The 20,596-nt window shown below is 36.7% G+C and overlaps 2 protein-coding genes across 6 annotated transcripts in view; one reads left to right on the plus strand and one right to left on the minus strand.

The window, feature by feature from the left end:
- LOC107078452 (PC3-like endoprotease variant B) overlaps positions 1-8,546 on the minus strand; it is a 353,320-nt gene extending 344,774 nt beyond the window's left edge. The window contains exon 1 of one of the 2 annotated variants that reach the window (XM_015355975.2): positions 8,190-8,546. In XM_015355975.2, the coding sequence (XP_015211461.2) occupies positions 8,190-8,196 (7 nt within the window). In that variant the 5' untranslated portion in view covers positions 8,197-8,546. Of the gene's footprint in view, positions 1-4,609; positions 4,700-8,189 lie in introns of those variants that run through there. The other variant, XM_069178602.1, reaches the window with a different exon arrangement.
- A 1,092-nt stretch (positions 8,547-9,638) lies between these two features.
- mms22l (MMS22-like, DNA repair protein) overlaps positions 9,639-20,596 on the plus strand; it is a 62,863-nt gene continuing 51,905 nt past the window's right edge. For 3 of the 4 annotated variants that reach the window (XM_015355475.2, XM_015355496.2, XM_015355489.2), the window contains exons 1-9: positions 9,639-9,720; positions 10,454-10,657; positions 10,947-11,072; positions 12,067-12,119; positions 13,314-13,401; positions 14,217-14,394; positions 14,562-14,655; positions 15,456-15,586; positions 18,070-18,183. In XM_015355475.2, coding sequence (XP_015210961.2) covers positions 10,494-10,657; positions 10,947-11,072; positions 12,067-12,119; positions 13,314-13,401; positions 14,217-14,394; positions 14,562-14,655; positions 15,456-15,586; positions 18,070-18,183 — 948 coding nt within the window. In that variant the 5' untranslated portion in view covers positions 9,639-9,720; positions 10,454-10,493. The remainder of the gene's footprint in view (positions 9,721-10,453; positions 10,658-10,946; positions 11,073-12,066; positions 12,120-13,313; positions 13,402-14,216; positions 14,395-14,561; positions 14,656-15,455; positions 15,587-18,069; positions 18,184-20,596) is intronic. The other variant, XM_015355478.2, reaches the window with a different exon arrangement.

Below are 20,596 nucleotides of genomic sequence, written 5' to 3' on the forward strand. Positions count from 1 at the left end.
TAGATAGGTAATGTCCATATTCATATATGTCCATATAAATTATTTCCATATGTGAGCCAGATTAGCTCACCCAGCTGGAATTTATCCTAGTTTCTGTGGTGCTACAGTAGGTAGATGACAGAGCATGTGACTCTGCCCCATAGAGGGGATGCCTGTGCATTACAGAGATTACCCCGGCAATGCTGGTTCCTATTTATACAGTTGGGTGGAGCAATGGAGGTAAAATACCACTCAATATACAACAGCAGTGTATGCAGGAGGGACATCAATCTTCAACCCATCAGTTATGAAACATGAGACAATTTGAGGCAATTTTTCAAATTCATTCTCCAAACTGAATTTGAGCCAGTTTGCATTCGACAAAAAAAACAACAGTTTTTCTTTTTATGAAGTACTAGACATGCATTCATAACTCAAAACTTAACTTATAATTTTACAGTGAATTTCTACTTTTCAGTCCTTGACACTGCTATTCACATTTTTGGTGAAAGATTTAAACAGATGCAGTGGTTAGTTTTAGTATGTGACTTTCTATAGGATATACACAGCTTGCAAAAGAAAACAGCAAAACAGATAAGGAATTTTTCTTAAAAAGCTGGAGTTGGCGTTGACTTATTAAAATTCAAAAGAGTTCAATGCTACAGATTTGTGTAGTGAGCTTCAGGCATTTTCAAGGCGATTCAAGGAACATCCCACTGAAGTGTGAGAAAATAAACTCTATGACAGTTTTCCAAACATTTTCATACTATAGCCCTACGTATTTTAACTTTGCCAGTTTCTGCAGCTAGTGGGGAGCATAGCTTTTCATAGTTGAAATTGATAAAAACATATCTGCATTCAACAATGGTGCAAGAGAGACATGATGGACTTGCCACTATGTCACTAGAACATAAAATCGCTGTGAAACTATCTGTACCATTTAAATTATTGAATGTGCTACACTCGACTTTAACAGCAAAAAATAGGATCACATATGATTCTAAAGCCATAGGCCAGGCATCCAGATTCTCTGGACTTCCACTTTATCGGACACCCCTTCTAGTCTGTTATAACAAGGGGTTTTCTGTACTGGTTATGAGAAAATCCATGATGACGTGCTGATAGAGGCAATAAGTGTATTCCTTGGGGAAGATGATGTACATGAAAGTACAGTACATTACTGTATCACTGCTGCTCGTCTTCCTTCGTTTACGTTTTGGCAAGAATTGAAGGATTTAACAGTAAAATGGCAACAAAAGGCAGCGGAGGGCTGTGCGCAACTACAGCGATGCCGGGTAAAAGAAAGAATCTTGAAAGAGACGCCGTGGTTAGAGCTCAGGAAAATGCGCGCGCGAGCCTCGGAGAAAACGTGAAAAGCTTCAACGTCTTCACACCAGCCCTGTGATGACACTGCGCTGGGTACGTGATACCGTGGACGAGCCGTAAGGGCTGTACAATACCGCGTCTTTCAGTTGCACTGAAAAATAAATGGGTGCAAAGTGTAAAACCTACCTTGGGACTTACAGCCATTTGCGTCTCGAAATGCCCACACAGTGCCGAGTCTCTCATGAAAGACTCGAGGCACCTGGTTTTGATCAGACCTGTTTACAACATTTGATGCAAATGGTTTCAGATGGTCTGTACAGTGCAACCAGTTAATGCGTTATTCAGCTTTCCAGAATAAAATACAGTACACAGTAGATACACAGGAATGCAAGGCTTTGTGTAGTCTTTACGCCCTTTAGTTCATGGAAACATGGAAGGGGAACAGGATAAACTAAAGTACAGACACTCCTTTAGTTCTTAGAATTTTGTTTTCCCTTATTTTATGCACTAAACCAGTTTTATTTAATGACTCTAAAATTAATTAAACAGAAATGGCTGAAGGCTCATACAGTATACAAGTATCTCAGTGGAAAAAGGGAGATTATAATATAATTACTAATGAATTCAACTATTACATATACATTAATTTTAATTAACTGCACAGTTATCCTTATTGATTTTCCAGTCCAGAAAAATATTTTAGGCACTAGTATTTGTGAAACGGTAATGTGACTTCAAGTCCACTACTATTTTTAATTGTAAACACAATAAGTGGAAAAAATACATATGATTATTTATGTATGCATTATAAATAAGCAATTTGAAGAAAGATGTAGCATTTACAACATTTGCATCTTGAATAAATTTCACATAGTGTGTCTGGACAAAAAAAGAATATACATGAAATTAAAATAAATAAACCTTTAATTTACTGGACATACTGTATATAAAAAAAATTAAATGGTCATTTATTTTTACCTTCCGTGTTCTTATATTACCTCCAAAACACCTTCTGAAAGGATTTTTCTAAGACTTTTTACAACTTAAAATTTCTTATTTTTACACTAGAAAATGGCATTTGCCGTACGTATCAAAGGCTACAGAAAAATATATCAGTATGTGTAAAAAAACCAGGGGTTATTAATTTGTTAATAATAATTAATGTGGGGATAGTAATGAGGGCTTTATCAATCTCACAAAAGAAAATCTCCACATAGAGTATACAGTTTTCTATGAATGAGATGTTTGCTTTATAGAAATATCTAAATGTCATCAATGATATTGTATTCACACTACCAGCAGCTCATTAAGAAACAAAATGCTGTTTTATAGGCAATTAGAGTTGATTGCATTGGTAATTCTCTACATTGGTAAATGCATACACTGTAAGTACTATTGAGAAATATTACTATAATTTGTTGTTGAAAAGTTACTTTGTAGCAAAGTAAGGTGTCCTTATGGCAATGTAAAGTATTCAATGTCTTTTTCTTTAAGCTGTTATTAAATAAGCGTTCCCATGGGGACGATTTTTCTTTGATCTTTGGTCAAATGAGTGATAACTTTGGCAGAGTCAAAAAGACAGTGATTACAATTGCACAGCATTCAGACTATTTAACAGGTATTCTAATTCTAGAGTAGCTTCCTACTGTGAGCAGAAAAAGAGAGATTGTATCTGATTGAGCCATCTGGGTTTCTGGAGACAAAATTGTGAGTTATCATGACACTTCTTAAACATCATCTTAAACATCCTCCATTTCAGCAGTAATGGAAACAAATATTAAGGCATTAGTTATGTGCCGAAGTTGTTAAAGATCTCCTGGAGACGTGCCATGTCAGATCCTGTTGTGGTCTATGGCCGCATAATAAAATCAAGTGCATTTATTGATGAAATGAATGTTGTCATTATTTTTACAATCCACGACAAGTGTTGCTTTGCTGTGAACTTTATACAGACCAAAGCATCCATCCATCGACTTTCGAACCACTTCTTCCAATTCATGGGCAGGGGGAGGCCGAACCCTGGATGGGAACCCCAGTCTATCACAGGGCAAATACACTCACACCAGGGCCACTTTTCCCAGAAGCTGATTAACCTCCCGGTATGTTTTTTGGCCTGTGTGAGCAAACAGGAGCAGCCAGAGGAACGCTACACGAACACTGAGAAAACATACAAACGCCACGCAGGCAGCACCCCGGGAATTGAACCCTGTGCTCCAGAGCCATGAGGCAGCAATGCTAACCACCAATGCTAACCAAAAGATACCTATTATCAAAGAGTGACATCTGAAAATGTCCTTAAGGTCACAGGTTACCACTGGTTTTCAATCCAGGCCAAGGAGGACTCTGGTGTCCCGAATCTTCTATTCGAGCCCTTTCTTAAAATTTGCTTTTCATAAAAAGAAAAACTGAACAAGACTTGTAATTGGTTTGAACCCTGTGCTAATTAGCGAGTTTCCAGACTGGAATGGCATGCGTGCCGAAATATATCCAGCTGGACAGAAGCAGAAGGAAAAACATTAAATCTAACTCAGAGCTGCCCTGATACAGTGTCATTCGTACCTGTGTCTGCTCACCATCAACTGATCACCTGTTAAGAACTGTTTAGTTAGAAATAAAGGTGAAATTCTTAATGAGCAAGGTGATGAGAGACTCCATTACACTCTGTATGCTTACAGTCTTGAAAGAAATGCACTCCATGTGGAGTGTTTTTTAAACCAAGAGCTGCGTGTTTAGCAAACGTCTAAACTAAGAAGTGGATCATTTAGTTAGCATTGTGATTATGATTATTGTGATCAGGAGCCCATTTGGAAGAAAAAAAACGTAGCCACAGAGGTACAGTACACCTTAGTATAATTGTGAACCAATGTGACATTTATATTTTCTTGTCTTACATGGAATTCCAAACATTAAGATTTTCCTTTGATTTTCCAAAGACTTAAAGTGTATTGATAATGTGCTGTGCAGATGATACTGTGTATGTCTGAAACCATTTCATTTTATATCCAACATTTCACTAAATGTTCATACTGTAGACAATATAGATTGTAAATTTGTGGTATTCTGTGAGTAACAGACTTACAGTTTAGGGTCTAATCCTGTTGCCAAAAAATTCAAGGGTTAGAAGAAGTTAACACAACTACTGTACCTGCATAGACCTTGTGCAAAAACACACCCTGGATTTTTAATGAAAGGGAAATTACCTTTAAATTAATAAATTCTTGAAGTTATTCAAACACAGATAAAACACAACCGTAATAAAATTGAATAAGGTACAAATTCAATGTTGTCTTATAAACATAAATACCTTTTGAAGTCAGGATCGTTTTCAAATGTATATACTCCACGCAGAGGTCCCAGAGTTCTTTAACACCATACTACAGTTTGTTGAGTGTAATTTTTAAGTGACATGCCCTCTCTATAGTTTCCAGCGCAGTTAATCTACTTTCAGTAGGCAAATAAAGTGACTGTCTAACAAACGTTGTATTCACATCAATCAGCATGCAAAGCAAGGTCTTCAGTTTCCCTTTTGCTGTCAGTTCTCTTCCATGTAATTAGTTGAACAAGCGATTGGAAAAACTATGGTACTGTAGATACCAATCAAAACAGATAGTCTGATAATTCAGTTTCTTTTGACATTTTAGGCAAATTCTACAAATACAAAATGCTTTGAATTTATTCCTCCACCTATGGTAAATGAATCGTGAACAACAATTATTTTTCTTCTTCTCATTATCATTATTATTAAAGTAAATTAATATTAGGCTTCCGAAAGACTCCAATTTCATCAATGCACTTTTACTGACATAACAAGATGTATCTTTAATTCATGAGAACATAAGAAAGGCTACAAACATGAAGAGTGAATAGCTAATTGATCTGAGGATCTCATCCAATTGTTTCTTGAAAGAAACAAGGCTTCAACATGACCTGAGAGCTTGTTCCATACTCCCACAACCTTTTGGGTAAAGCTTTTCCTCTTCTTGTATTTAAATGCACTTTCGTGTAGTTTCCCACATAGTTAATTCATGAGGTTAAGTTATATGTTAAAACATTTTTTGCAATGGGCACTTGCATTCATGAAAATCTGCATTTGGTGACATCCATTTGCTTTTTCTTTGTAGTTTTTTTTTTTACTTCCTTCATCCAGTGTTGCAATGTCTAAAGTGCAATAATTATTCCACCCCAAAACGTATTTTAACAGAGGTTAATTCAGTTGGCTTTGAGTCTCCATTTGAACGAAAGAGAAATGGAGAAAAGAATTCAACAAAATAAATGGATCAGCATCTGGGGTGACACATTCTTGACGTTTATTGTCCTTTAAAAACAACTTGTGTGCAAAGCAGTGTTAGGAAAAAAAAAGGCAGAAGACCACATCCTATCTTTATGTTGCAACATTAGTTTCTACTGTAACACACTCATGAAAGTCACTTGGGTGGTCTTTTGGATCAGAGGCTATCAAAGACTATGGAACAGTAGTTACTAAAGACACATAAACAAAGTAAAGAACTGGAGCAACACCATTTCCACAATTCCCCGAATACTTATGAACACTAATGCCTGTTTAATTACAGGCCAACTTTACTACACGGCACATTAAAATACCTAGTAGTTAACACGTCTAGTTAAATACAGATGAATTTTGAAGTTACTCAGTAACAGAAAGATGTTATTGTTTAGTAATACATTGGTGTTGGCATGGCAGGTAGCACTACTGCCTACTGTCTCACAGCTCCAGGGTTTCTGACTCAATTCTGGCTTGGGATGCCTGTCTGTGTGGAGCTTGCATGGTTGCCCTGTATTTGTGTGGGTTTTCACAGAGGATGTTTGTTCCCAGCACAGCCAGTGCAGGCTGTAGAGAAACCAAAAGAGCACAATAAGATGAATGATCTTGCCTTTTTCTAATTCTTTATGAAGAACTCCACATGTTCCGAAATACTACTCCCTTCCTGAAACTACATTTACAGTACTCCATTGACTTCTCAACAGAAGTTGCTATTGCAGCCTATTTGAACTCACATTTGTACAAAGATGGAAGACTCCCATGGCTTTCACTGGTAAAATATGGTTCTGTCTGAACATAAATAACTTCCTCTACAAATGAAATTTGGCTCGCCTAGCTAATTATGTACAGTTTAAAACCCTATCACATGACAGTAGAGGCTCTGAGTTCAACTGAAAATAGCTATTGTTCAGCACTGATAGAAATATCAGTGATTTATCTTTGTGTATTAATGCCAAGAGTGAGTTTATGACCATTAAACTAATCTTTAAGATCCTAATTTTAAGTCCTTTAACAGGAGTTGTGGCAGACATGAGAACTGCCTCAGTGATCAGAATCAGAATGTTGCGATTTCATATATTTTGCCATCCATTAACATGTGATATTGAACTTCACCACTTTTTCATAGAAACTCAAAAGTGGCCCCAAACATGTACATTGGAAAACACTTGTGCACACCTATATTTTAGTAAACATGTTTATAACAATGAATCCAAAATATAAAGTCTGAAGAAATAAAATATAAAATACACTTCAAATAAAAAAAAACTCAGTCAAGACAAATAGTGTTTTCTATTTAAAAGCTTACCTATGTACATTCCAGTACCTAGTTTCAGATGATATTATTATAGTTTACACTGTAGTTTATTTGTATTATTGTTATATTGGGGTAAGGTCTGGCCCAATGAGCCTTTGTGGCTCAAACAGATCTACCTACTCAGAGTTATCTTATTTTAACACTTTTATTTGTGTTTTGGGTGATTATAGTGAGATACAATGTGATATTTGCTGTTAAAAAATTAAAGTGGTGACACAGCTACAGGTACATATACAGTACTGTACCTATGTATCTTTTCTCATATTCATGCTAATTGATTGCTCTTGCTCAATCTCAGTTTGACTCAAACATACAATTTAAATAAGCTTTATGTTCTGTAATTAACAGGACTGCTGTCACACAGACAGAAAAAAAACAAGCAATTTCCCTGTTTTAAAAGGAATATCACCACCACATCAGATTGAATGCTTCAAAAACTTTGAGGAATCACTAGACCTACAGCAACAGGTGTAGTCTTTATATATTTAGCACAGTTTGGTTAATTAAAAGGAAATATAACACACTATCATTTTACCTCCTTTAAAGGCCATCTAGGGGATAACATTTCATTAGTCACACCATATAGTTTGTGTGAAATATGTGTTCCACTAGTTTAACATCTAACTGCTGCCTTGTGGAAAACTAATTACTGAGTCACTCTGTGAGCTTCATAATGTCCTGCATTTAAGTCTTGAACATCATACATAATGCATGGGAAGCAGTCTCTGCACTCTGATTACAGAACACTGTCATTAAATGAGCAAATTAAAGATGTGAATAATTCACAGACTGAGTGTATTGGCAGTGCTGCATTGTGAAATTAGAATTTCTAATAGGCACCGCAATTTTTAACCCAATTAACACAGAAAAAGAATAAAAATGTATAGAACAATAGTATGAATTTTACATTTATTGTCAGTGTAGCGGTGTTGAAAAACAGGATATCCTTCCACAACTTTTTTTCCCCACACAAAAGGCAAAACAGAGTCATTTTAAATTTCAGAATATATGTGATACTATTATCTGATGCATAAAAATGCTTTTTAATAACAAAGTAAAAATCAAAACATACAGTGTGGATTTTCTAATTAAATATAGATGTATGAAACGTGACCACATTTTCTTAGCTAATTGTTTTATTTGTTGCAAGTTCCAGGTTTGAACTGTCCTATCAGAGATTTTGTTTATGTTAGGAAAGGGTTAATTCTAAATTTCCCCAATGTTTAATCCTACTGTGTACAAAACAAAGGTCAACAGACCTAATTAGCACAATATGAAGAGTCTTACCTTCCATTCACGTTTCATCGGGATCTTTCTTTCTTGAAGAGTCGACTGTAGCACATCACATTGATGGTTTACTGACAAAGAGAATAATCTCTCATCAAAAATAATATCAAAACCTTTGTGCCTCGGCTGTTTTTTTCGTCTTCCATTTTCGCATCATAGTCAACGAGGAAAAAATCCGTTCCTGAGCTGGCTGTGTCAATTTCCACTTCATGGTTTGTAGACAGACTTGCCTTGCTACAAATAAAACAAAATGTTAGCAGAAACGCAGTGATCTAAAATCACTTCAGCCAACGATAACTGTTTAGATGTCTTTTCATTTCTGTGTAGAATTTACTGAAAAACGCGTGGTGGTACTGAATGCAGACACAATGCAATGGAGAGAGAAGCTGTCAGTGCAGATAAATCTGCATATGGAAATCAGGGTTATCCTGGGTCCAATTTTATTTAACTCTAGTGTACTGTTTTTTAATTAGAAAGGAACTCTCAGAGTCAGACTGTTCAAAAGAGCTACATAACGTTATTTTCATACACTTTGCGAACACAATTTAACATTATGTCATTGGCTTTAAAAAAATAATGGGAAGTTTTTTTCAAAGAAAATAAACCAGCGACCACAGTCATAACAAATGTACTGTACATCTTTTCTCCCCTCTAGGGAAGCCTAGACTAGTAATGAACAAACCTAAAATCGATGGACAGACATGAGCTCCTCTCATATATTTTCTTTATATAGACAAATGTAGAAAACGGCTTTTTAAAATAATTCTAGTTAAGAGGTAAATGCAATAATATTATGAGCAATACCATATAGTAATGTGGTACAGTATGCACCGAGAGTATGCAAAATCTTTTGTCATCACTCTCCAGCTGTTCCTTTCACCTGTTATCAAATGAGGATACTACAATGTTAGCTTCAAACTCGTAACCCTTGCCTTTATTTGCCTTACAGTCACAAACCCATTTCTGCTGACAGGTGTGTTGATAATGTTTCTTTCGCTCTTCATGGGTGCTCTCTATTACAATTTTAAATTTTAATCATTTTAATTACCGAATCAGTTTGGATCGAATACAGTATATGTTTTCAGTCCTTATTTGTATTCCCTGCCAAATGCCAGAAGAATTAATGGCCAAGTATATAAATGCCGCACTAGCTACTATCTTGCAAAATGTCTTGAAACAAGCAAATACTGCATAATATGTATCTCAGGATAAGAGTATGCACACAATGACATGTTACACTTATTTTGCATTTACTCTTATATATTACTAGTGTATTGTTCACGATACGTTAAAAACTATCCAGCAGCGGTTGAAAAGTTAGGACCTTACTTACTATTTGGGTAACATCATACGTGACGGGCACGTGACCGGAGTCTCGCTTTCTGCCGAACTTCTAGCCAATGGAAATGGAGGGGAGGGACTAGCCGCTCTCCCTGCGCATGCGTCTTCTGCCGAACTGGCGGCGCGGGAGAGACCAAAACACAAGGAGTTCTTTGCAGTAAAAAGGATTGGGCTTCCTGTGTGTGTGGTTGTAAGTTATAGGAATTTATTCATTTTAATCTTTGCAATTTATGGCTTTGCTTTCAGCATTTCGGTGTGAAGGAAACAGACGTTAGCATGCTGTAGGCTGAAGTTCTGGCTATTGAATTACATAACATGGGTTGGCCTGATTATTAATCACAAAGGATGGGTTAAAAAGTTAATCGGTCTTGTATTATTAAATAAAATTAGTAAAATGACCGCAATGGGCTAAATTACAGAATCAGAAACTGCAAAAATGTAGGTTTTGTATGTGTACTTTCTGTTTACAGGTGTAAGTTTGTTTGACATACTATAGCTGTATTTCTGCTTTGCTGACATTTCGTGCACTGTAAGTAACGCTGAGCAACAAGTAATTTCAAACGAACGATATGAAGCCACTGTAGATGTCATAACCATAAAAAGAAAATAAAAATAAACAGTTTAATCCTCAAAGCATTTTCAGTCTAGTGGTGTTTAACGAACCTTTTATCAAGAAAAACTAGCTATTCAACATATAAAACCATAAATACAATTTGAATTAGAGGTTTCGTTTCATAACGTACAATAGCCATTTATTGTGACTATTGTTCGAGTCAACAGATCAAATCGTACTGTAGTGGCAGCTGCCTTGATGAATTTTATACCTAGCATTTTTATCAGCTTGCTTTTAACCGAAAAATGTTGCAAAGACACAAAGGTGATTGTTGATTTGTGATCAGTTCGTAACCCTTCACAAATCGCAGGTCGGCGGCGTGTCTGCCTTTTCAGCTTCTTGAGGCGGAAATGGAGGACGACTTCAGCCCCTCGCTTACTCCCCCCGTGTCGCCCTTTCTGCTGGACAGTCAGTGCGAGGCGAGCTCTGTCCCGCCGCCGTGCTTCTGCTGCGTGTCCGAGCCGAGCAGGGCTTTCTCCTCTGAGGGCTACATTACAAGCGGGGCTCTGAAGAGGTAAATTCAAGCAGTGCCAAGTCATGTACCCCTCCTCGTCCTGCACTCACGGCAGTACCATTTGACTGTACCATGAAATGTGTGTACTTAGGGTCTGAACATTTTGGAAACATCTTTGTCCTCTTTCTGATTTTCGGTCCAAAAGTCTAAATTGCTTTGTAGTTCCTTTCAGTAAACACTCTAAATGCAAATTTTGACTGTGTTGTTACTGTCCATTACAACAAGTTATACCTTACTTTGACTGTCATGAAAGTCTACTGAATTGTGTCATTTTTAAATTTACCTACAGAATCCTGCTAAGACTGGATCCTTCCCCAGCTGCATATGAAACCGATACTGTGGAGATCTTTGGCTTTCTCTGGGTGACTGAAACTGCACTGGTGGAGTCTGCTAAGCTTCTCTTCAGCTTGCTCAAGTAAGAGAGTGGGAACCATTGAGCTACCTCCCTCCCTGGAGCAAAGCTCATTCTTTATTGCAGTCATATTTACTGCGGTGGCTCTGAATGGCATACAGTGCGAGCTAAAACCCCTTGAAGGGATGTTGCTGCATGTAGCACATCCATTCATGGGCAGTTTTGAAATGGTGTGGAATTTTTATTTTGCAGTAATGTCCACCACTGCTGTAATTACTGTAAATGGTGGCACTGTGGCTAAGGATCTCTGCCGGTGGCTGGAAGGTTGCCAGTACAAATCCAGCAGCCGGCAGAGGAATCCTACTCTGTTGGGGCCCTGAGCAAGGCCCTTAACCCCAGCTGCTCCAGGGGTGCCGTATAAATGGCTGACCCTGAGCTCTGACCCCAAGCTTCTCTCTCCCTGTCTGTGTGTCTCATGGAGAGCAAGCTGGGGTATGTGAAAAGACAAATTCCTAATGCAAGAAATTGTATATGGCTAATAAAGTGATCTTATCTTAGCATACCAAACCACGGTATGTACCACAAACAGTTTTGTGGGGTCTTTAATGATCTTTAACAACACCACCTACAATACCAATTTTTCAGTAATGATCTCCCATCCCAGTACTGACTAGGTTCAGCTTTTGTTAAGCGTCTGAGATCGAAGAACCTACAGGGTGGTAACAGAGTTGTCACCTAATTCCCATTCATTCGACAAAGCAAAATTAATATAACATTTCAATGGAACTTCTTGAAAACCCACTTAAACTTCTAGTTTTATGACTTTTGTTAGTCTACAGTGCATTGAATGGAAATATGAATTCTGTACCATTTTAACCATATTTACAGACCTTAGAAACCTCATTTAGATTCAATCTAGTATCTGTCTGCATGTAGAGTGAAGGTATTTTGTTTATGGAAGGTTTCAGATATGTGTTTGGTGTTTTGCAGGTGTATGGTACGTTTCGTTCTAGTGGTGTTTTTGAAGATTTATTAACACTGCTTTCATTTTTTTCAGACAAAAAGTACACAGATTGGAAACCCTGGTTCAGTCCAACACGCATGATTTTGGTAAATGTTTTTATTTTACTTGCTAAGGTTCTCTAATACTGTACTAAAAAAGGAGACTGAGGAAAGATTAATTTGATTAAAATACGGGGAATTCTAAATCACTATATGTAAAGATAGTCATAAAGTTCGAGACTGCGACTTACAATTACTTAGACTGATTCTAAACACAAACCCCAACAGCTTTGCCTGAAATATTTTTAAAGAGCAGACAACCCACTACTCCATACCTGTGTGCTATATTAAGATAAACATTAAATATCCCCAGATTAATTGTTCCAAGCCTTTATACAGTAATTGCTGACACTACACACTGAAGTGAATGGGTATAGCAACAAATCTTCATTTATATTTTGGGTTTGTTTATAAAGGTAATTTGCCAATGATTTTTTAGCAATAGTAATGTAAATGGTTAATTTACTGTTCAGTTTTAAGTACGATTGTAATATCTCAGCTCTTAATACTAAGGTATGGATGTTGGCTCAAACATGCCTGTTGGCACATTCTGACCCAGTCTACACTCACTTTTAGACACTAGCTCTTTATTTTTAAAATAAATTGCTTTTTACTGTATTAATTTGTGCACACCTGTCTCCATTATTTGATTGTTTTGTTGCCCAACTCCTTGATATATAACCTGAATGAAAACACAGGAACATAGTTACTAGTATTGCACTACTGTCTTAATATCTATTGTACCTATAGTTGTCAAGCAATTTTTTTCATACATTTAGAATCGCCAGTAAATTTTAAACTGAGTCTTTGCGTCTCGCCTCACAGCTTCTGGAACCTTATGGATACTGAGGAATTACAGAATGGTTTTACCAGTGCTCTTACCCACAGAGTCACTTATCATTTGACACTTTCTTGGCTCCATTGTGATGTACAGAAGGTGCAGCACCAATTGGAGGCGAGGCACATCCCTCGCTGACAATATCTGAAGTCTCTAGGTGCCTTGGAAGTCTTCAAGGATCATTGTTTTTGGAGGGAGTCAAGAGAACCATTCCTGAATCCTAATGCCCCCCACAGCGATAGTAGACCAGTTGTGCACTTCTTCTTGGGAAATCCCAGTCAGTGTCGGCTCAGACTTGTGACAGCTGCATCGTAGATCTGATCTGTACTCGAAGCGCGTGACTTTACCACTCAGGAGCGTCTCATCACATGTCACGTGTCTGATCTCAATGTTTTGTTTTCTAGGACAGTCTAGTAACCTACATTTTGAAGCCGAAGAAATAAGGCAACAATGTGTATCATTTCTTCAATATGTAAAAGTGTTCATTTCAAGGTAAGACCTGCAAGAGGGTAGTTGTCAATCATGGCTGTTTGGTGCATTTTCTTTCAATCATGAGTGTTAGTGCTGCTAATGTAGTGCCAATTTTTAAATATATTATAATAACTAAAAGAGATCATTGTACACAACTCGTATATAAACTATATTTGTTTCCGTGTTTTGCATTTTCTTTTGGAGTCTTGTGCTGTTTTGACAAAATCAGTGTGTTCTTGTGCCATGACATCAGAATAATATTTTCATTTTGTTGTAAAATCCCATGTAATGCCAGAGCTATTCTATGGTTAAAGACAGGCTATTCCTTAACCATAAATTATTGTTTATAATAGCATTTTAGGGGGAATTCTGACTTTGAGGTGTTCAGTTATAATGCCACAGGGGTTATGGTTTCTCAGCCAAGAACAGATACCTAATGTCTGAACCTGCAGTTCCTCTTGTACTGAACATAACTCCTCCATCACGTCATCAGTAGGGTGAAACCGACCTTTTTCAGTACCTTAAACATGATACAATTAACTGTTACCTGCTGGACATACATAAACAGAAAAGGTATGAAAATGACAGAGAAAATACAGGTGCACCCAGTATTATACTGTGAATAACTTATTCAAGAGAGATATTCATAGTGTGAAGCTGTTACTGCTTTGTGCGTCTTCTGCATTTTTGAAGCGTACCTTTGAGTTCTCTTCCAGTTTTATAAAAAAAGGTGTCTTCAGCTGTCAGTTCTCCTCAGATCATAATATCTAGGAGTAATGAAAGCCTTCTGTATTCACGCTTGGCTGATCCTCAGTTACATTTTCTTGAATGCTCAGGTTTATGGAGTCTTCCAGTGTTTTGAATGATGGACCTTCTCACCCTTATGAAGAGCAGGAAGCTCAGCTGCCTTCAGGCCTGCTTGAGGAGCTACATAGTGTTGTTCTTTACATTGGGCACCTGCGAGATCTGCCCAGCAACATCCAGGGGGCCTTTACTATCCACCATCAGGGGAAGGTGTGAGAGGTGCACGTTTACTATGCTCTGCTTTGTTCCTGAATTATTTAGCACATGTTCACCACATTATGACTTCCTGTCATTGTTTGTCTCCTTTGAATTCACAGTCTGCTATTAATGTAAGATATCTGAAAAAGGTTTCTTGATTTCTGTTATTATTTCTGTAGTTATTTCCCCCGTCTTGGCATTTATTACACCTTCATCTCGACATCCATTGGTCAGTCCTCGAAATTCTTCATTTGCTTGGAGAGAAGATGATTGGTAAGTATTAGGCTTGTGCATAAGATGTACCCTTGGCAAGCAGTCTTTGGAATGTTTTTTTAAAGTTATTTTTCTAACTTGTGGGCTTTGCAGTGTTCAGCTGGTCTTGGCTGACTGCATTCCCTTTTTGTAAATTCAGCTGCAATGCAATATAAAAATAATTTAGTCGAAGCTTCTTCAATTTAGAATTTCACTCATTATCAACCAAGTCTATACAAGAAAGAATTCTGCTATTTTATACAGTAACTCATACTTGAAATCTACAATCTAAGAATAATTTTCATGTTTTAAGTGAGAATTAAAGTGAACTAGAGGATTTGGCAATGAAAAGTGTAAAATCTTTTTTTCCCCATAAATGCAATTAAATGATTTTCTGGTTGTTTAACATTTCCAGAAAGAGGTACCTTGCAGTTAAATGTTAGTTTATTGGTATTTTGCTACTTTCTTTTAAGACACATGGTTATACACTTCTTTCTGCATATCTCGCACTATTGCCTGTCCCTTTCTTTAATAAATTGAAACTGTAATAATGTTTTACAGAAAACAAAAGGAATTTATTTTAATTTGATGTTAATTGGAGAATAAGCAGTACCAGACCTAATTCAAAAAGTTTCTTTCCACACATTATCCTATTAACATTATTACACACACTTTAGCTCACTTTTAAATGTCACTTCATTTATGACAATGTTAATAAAGAATTGTTTGTCTCTTGCTAACCTAGTTTTGTCTCTTAGTTTTAAGTCTTACATTTCAGCCATTTTCTTTTAATTCCAATGTAATGAATTATTTTGTTGCAGGTCAAGTGGTTTATGCGCATCAGCTTATAAATTTAACTGGAGAGAATCTCACCAACGACAGCCTCTTTGATGAACACTGCACCAACCTTCTGTGTGACTTGATTGGCTTGGCTTTAAACAAGTACATCAAGGTATTGTCCAAAGCTCTTTCTGGATGGCTAATGATGGGTTATACAGTATATTGACATCAACAGGTCAACAGGTTGATGTTTTTCTGTCTTAAATGTTACAATATATGTTTAATTTAAAGTATTTTTAAGTAGTGTGATTAATCAGTTAATAGACTTTTAGTATGAAGTGACAAGTTAGACTAGACTTGCTTGTTCCTGTTATAGGGCAGTTTCTCTCCTTAAAAAACCATGACGGTGAGAGGTGTTAATTAAAAAGATCACAGTAAAGGGTGTTAAGAAAATTGAGGTTTTTTTCCCCTGCATCTGTGGTAAGATTGAGCAAATCTGAGTTTTATTTCCCCCTGTGGGCATATCTCACTCCAGGTACCTCTCCTGCCATCCTTCCAGTGGAATGAGGTATTCGAGAGAGAGACTAATTCAAAAGAAGCTTTATAGGATGAAATTAAATTGTATTTCTGAAGCCTTTCTCTGAATCGCTCAAGTACTACTTCAATATGAGATCAAACCCTCAGATAAAGTTTCTGCTCCTTTGTAGAGTACCTGTTGAGGAACTGTGTACTAATCCCCAAAACCGAAATCCATATGCAATACCTTTGTGAATTTATGAAAACAGTGATGATATCTTTTTGTAGTAGGTGCACTGAACAGACATGGCTGATTAACATTCAGCATCAAGAGGGTTGTTCTACAGCAGAGTTCACGGCAGGCAGTTAGTGTGCACAATTCATCACCTGTGCCCAGTCTTCTTTCCAAAGAATATTTCATCTGTGAAACCTTCTCCACACTTGAAGAAACCTCCACAATAAAATTGTACTTTCTACTTAGTGTACTTAGTGTACTTAAGTGTTTTCCTTAACATTGTTAAAGCTGTACAGTACAACTGAAATAACTTTAAGGTAAAATTATTTTAGGTAATCTGAGATAATGAAATCCTGAAAAAAAAATCAGCTTTAATGTTTCTAAAGGACTGTTTTTAACAATGGCAGCATTTTTACAAATTTAAGATAAGAGAGCCATACTTTGCAGAAGAGGCTACATAGAGAAATTAAATACAGTGGGCTACATGAAAGTGATTAGAAAAGAGTATTCTTGTATCATTTTGTGCCACAGTTATTTTGTCATTGATGCAGATATGTAAGGATTGGATCAACTTTTCAGAAGATGCTTTATTTTGAGCACTCTTGTAGTAGTTTTTTTCTATATTTTTTGGTGGTGTCAACTTTTAAGAGACATCTTTGACATCTAGAAGAGATAGTAGCCATGTCATTGTTGTTTCTATGGTAACAGAGGTAGCTACTCAGTGAACAACACGCTTTCAGAAGACTGGCTGTGGGAAAGTGTGACAGTCACCTCAGGGATTTCCCTTACCTAAGGGCAGCACTTAAGATGCTTCATGCAACACTCTGAAGAAATACCCTTAGCTTTAGGGGAAATTATGATAGTTTGAATGAAAGATAAGTTATTAAACCATTAAATTAAAGCCCCTGAAATGCAAACATTTGACTTCCAGTATTATCCTGAGAAGGTCTTGCTTTGGGTGTACAGTCTCTGAAGTGCCTGACGTTGCATAGAACTACCTATGTCTGGGAAGTACCACTTCATTGCAAGCTGAGCTGCTCTCGAGGATTTAATGACGGTAGAAAATAAAATCCGGTTTTGAATTAAAAACAAGTGGTTTTCAAGTTGTAATTTATACACTGCATTTGTCCCCGAGATTGGTATTAACTCAGGCATTCTTTGCTTGGTACCGATTAAGATTTCAGTTTTTAACTGAAATTGTGGGGGGTGACTTAGAATTTCTCACCCTAGTGTGGGTAGGACTTGATCATTTCCTCTGGCCATTTGTTTTTTCTTTACTTTACTGCAACTGACTTGCTTATCCAGTTTTCCTATATCTTTGAGTAGTTTACCTCCTTAATGTTCTAGGACTGAAATATTTGATTTTGTGCCCATTGTCCTACCTTTAATCTTGTGTTCTTGTGTATTTGATCTTGATTTTAGTGTTCTTTACAATAACACCTTGTGATGATGGCCCATTTTATTGAATCACAAATGAAGTAAACCCAAAGGGAATGCTTAAAGGGAGCAACTTTCAAGCATTACCACATAATTTTGTATCGGGGACTATGGGCAACTCAAGGAAATTCACTGTTTTTTTTCTTGTTAATCCACTCTAGTGTATATTTTGCCTTTGTTCTTGAGCTTTGATTTTTCTTCATAGTTTATGGTGATATTTTGATGTCAAATTGAGGATCCAAGCTTGTACACTGGAAGTGGGTGGAGATTGTAAGGATATATGTAAGATCTGATGGAGAGATTGACTGATGTTCTGTGTATGTTATGGATGTCCCAATTTATACATTGAATTTCCAAATAAACTGCAACACAGACACTTTCAATGAAACTTAAAGGTCCAGCCATTTCTTGAACAAAGATGGTGTGTATAAAAGGCTTAGACTTGTGATTTTTTTTAATTTTTCAAGGTGAGACCAACTGATGCTCTGACGAGCTGCCATTATTATTGCAGCTGTACCAAAGAACTCTGGGTAATGATTATCCACCTATTACATCACAGAAGTAAAGTGTTCCATATGGAGGTGAGAGCAATGTTTTATATCTTTTTAATACACGGCCAGCCAATATTATTTTTGTGTTCATAACATTCAACCTAAACGTCAAATACTGAAGCTATGAAAATTCAATATCCTTGAAGGTAAAGCTACAGCTCTTAGATATATAATGATTGGAATAAAAAGTAGTTTTTCAGATGAGATCAGAGAACGTAATCATTAAAACAGCCTTCAGAAATACTTCAAAAGAGTATCCTTCCATTTAAGATACAATTACCATTGTGCTGTACATGAGGTGATTGTTATACATAGGAACAGTACACTTGTGTGAGACTGACTTGCAGGCATAATATTGAAGAGCTTCAAAACAATGTTGACAAAATTCTAATGTTTAAACATTGTAAATAATCTTCATAACTTTAAGTAAAAAAATATCATTGCAGAATAGTTGGTAATCAGTGTAAATGTTTCGTGGTCCTCTAACAACAATCTCTCCCTTGAGTGATATAATTATGCTTTCATTTCTGGTGTTAAAAATAATGGTAAGCAGTTTTGTAAGACATATATATGTAAACACATAAAGTAGGTTAATGAGTTTGTGAACATAGTGTTGCAAAACCATGTACTTTTATGTATGCAAATTAACAGTAATATATATCGGAGAATTACAGCACTGTTCTCTTGAGATTCAGTAGTGTTTGGGTACAGGATAGCTGTGAAGCTGTATATGTTAAACTGAATTGAACTAAAGAGGGCATGAATACATTATCTTTTTTATAATGATAAAACTGTTAATCATATCATACATTGCTATAGTGTAGGTAATGCTGTCCCGTCTCGTTTTATGCTAACATGTTATGATAAAATTCTTGCCACTGGTTTCTTCTGATACCAGTGTGTGTGTTATTCCCAATTGTCCCTTAGTACAGTATCTCTCTCATTTGTGGGTCCATTTTTGCTGTCCTAGGTACTTTCATGGTAAGACTGAACTATAGTGCCATAAACCAGGATATAAAAGGCAGGGACTTTGTTCTATATACATGTGCCGATGTTCATAATCTCTTGTTGTTTGTAAACTATCCCCACTTGGCAGCTGTCAACAAGAAGATCATTTTGGAAATCCAAGGCTGAAAGTGGGTGTTGATGAAAATTGTAGACCATGCTGTTCACATTCATGCTCCTTATGAGGCTGCTGCTGTGCCAGGTCACAGTTCTGCTATCCAGTTAAGATTTGAACACCTCCCCCCATCTCTCTTCCCCTTGTCTTTGAGCTAAATGTGTAGTGTTGTATCGATTAGGAGAATAGGGCTGGGTGATGAGAATATCCAGGTCGAAGATGCCAAGTTCACTGTAAAGCATAGGTGTACAACTCCGGGACACAAGACCCAGAAACAATATTTTTTGGGGGTTCTTTTTCAACATCTGAAGAAATTTTAAATAAAAGTCCATAGCTACTGTGGCTGACCAGGAGTGGAGGTTTTCTCCACTATTCCCCACTAATTTACATATTGTAGTTCCACCTTCGTAAGTTTAAATAGTATTTATGAATGCTTCTGAACACCTTGAAATCATTTCAAAAAGTCAGTTCAAGAAAATCATATTCAGTGAAGTAATGTGGGCTCAGTTGAAGTGTAATATTGAAGATAGTGGGATCTGGGGCTGGGCTATAGTGATTTTATTTGTTTATCCCAGATATTAAATTAGACATTAATAAAATTAAAACTGCTGTCAGAAAGATCTATTCCATTTCGTTACTTTGCCTCTTATACTTTATACTTGACCTCTTTCCCAGTGTGGTTTTAAAGGCCATGCTTTTTTAAGAAGAAGCTACAGGACAGGTGAAAGGAAAATTAGGTGGAAATTGTTTTCCATATAGCAAAGCAGCAGCAGTTGTTGTTTGCCTTTTTTTCAAGGAGCATGCAGATGTAGCTTAACCTGTTTCTGTTTACTGTACAGGCTATTATACCCTTTAGTTAGAGACAGTTTGATCTTTAGAGACTGCTAGCCATCTCAGCAAGTACTGCAGTTTAAGACGATTAGGTGTAAATTATGGTTGGTGGATTGTTTATAAGCAACTATAGAGTTATCTCCAAACTGATTTTTAAAAATAATTTCTAAAATACATAACTTATGTTCCTATATATTATTTATATTTAAAACATTCCAATGGAACATCTGTAAAAAATCCTCAAGCCTCTAATTTACTTCATGTAAAGAATCTTGGACAGTCTGTAGCAGCTAAAGTCCCTTCTGTGCGAACTGCCCAAAAACTTTGTGTATGAAAATGTGACTGTGATGGATGTGCAGCTGTGGGATCTAAGAAGGCATCATGAGATTGGAGAACTGGAAAATACAGTATGCTGTCTTGGCCTAGGCTGATGAGGCTAGCATTGTGCAAGGACTAAACAAGCTCCTTCTAATAGACTTGCTTGTTATTGTT

Source organism: Lepisosteus oculatus, chromosome 2, assembly GCF_040954835.1.
Source record: "Lepisosteus oculatus isolate fLepOcu1 chromosome 2, fLepOcu1.hap2, whole genome shotgun sequence".
NCBI classification, from domain to species: domain Eukaryota; kingdom Metazoa; phylum Chordata; class Actinopteri; order Semionotiformes; family Lepisosteidae; genus Lepisosteus; species Lepisosteus oculatus.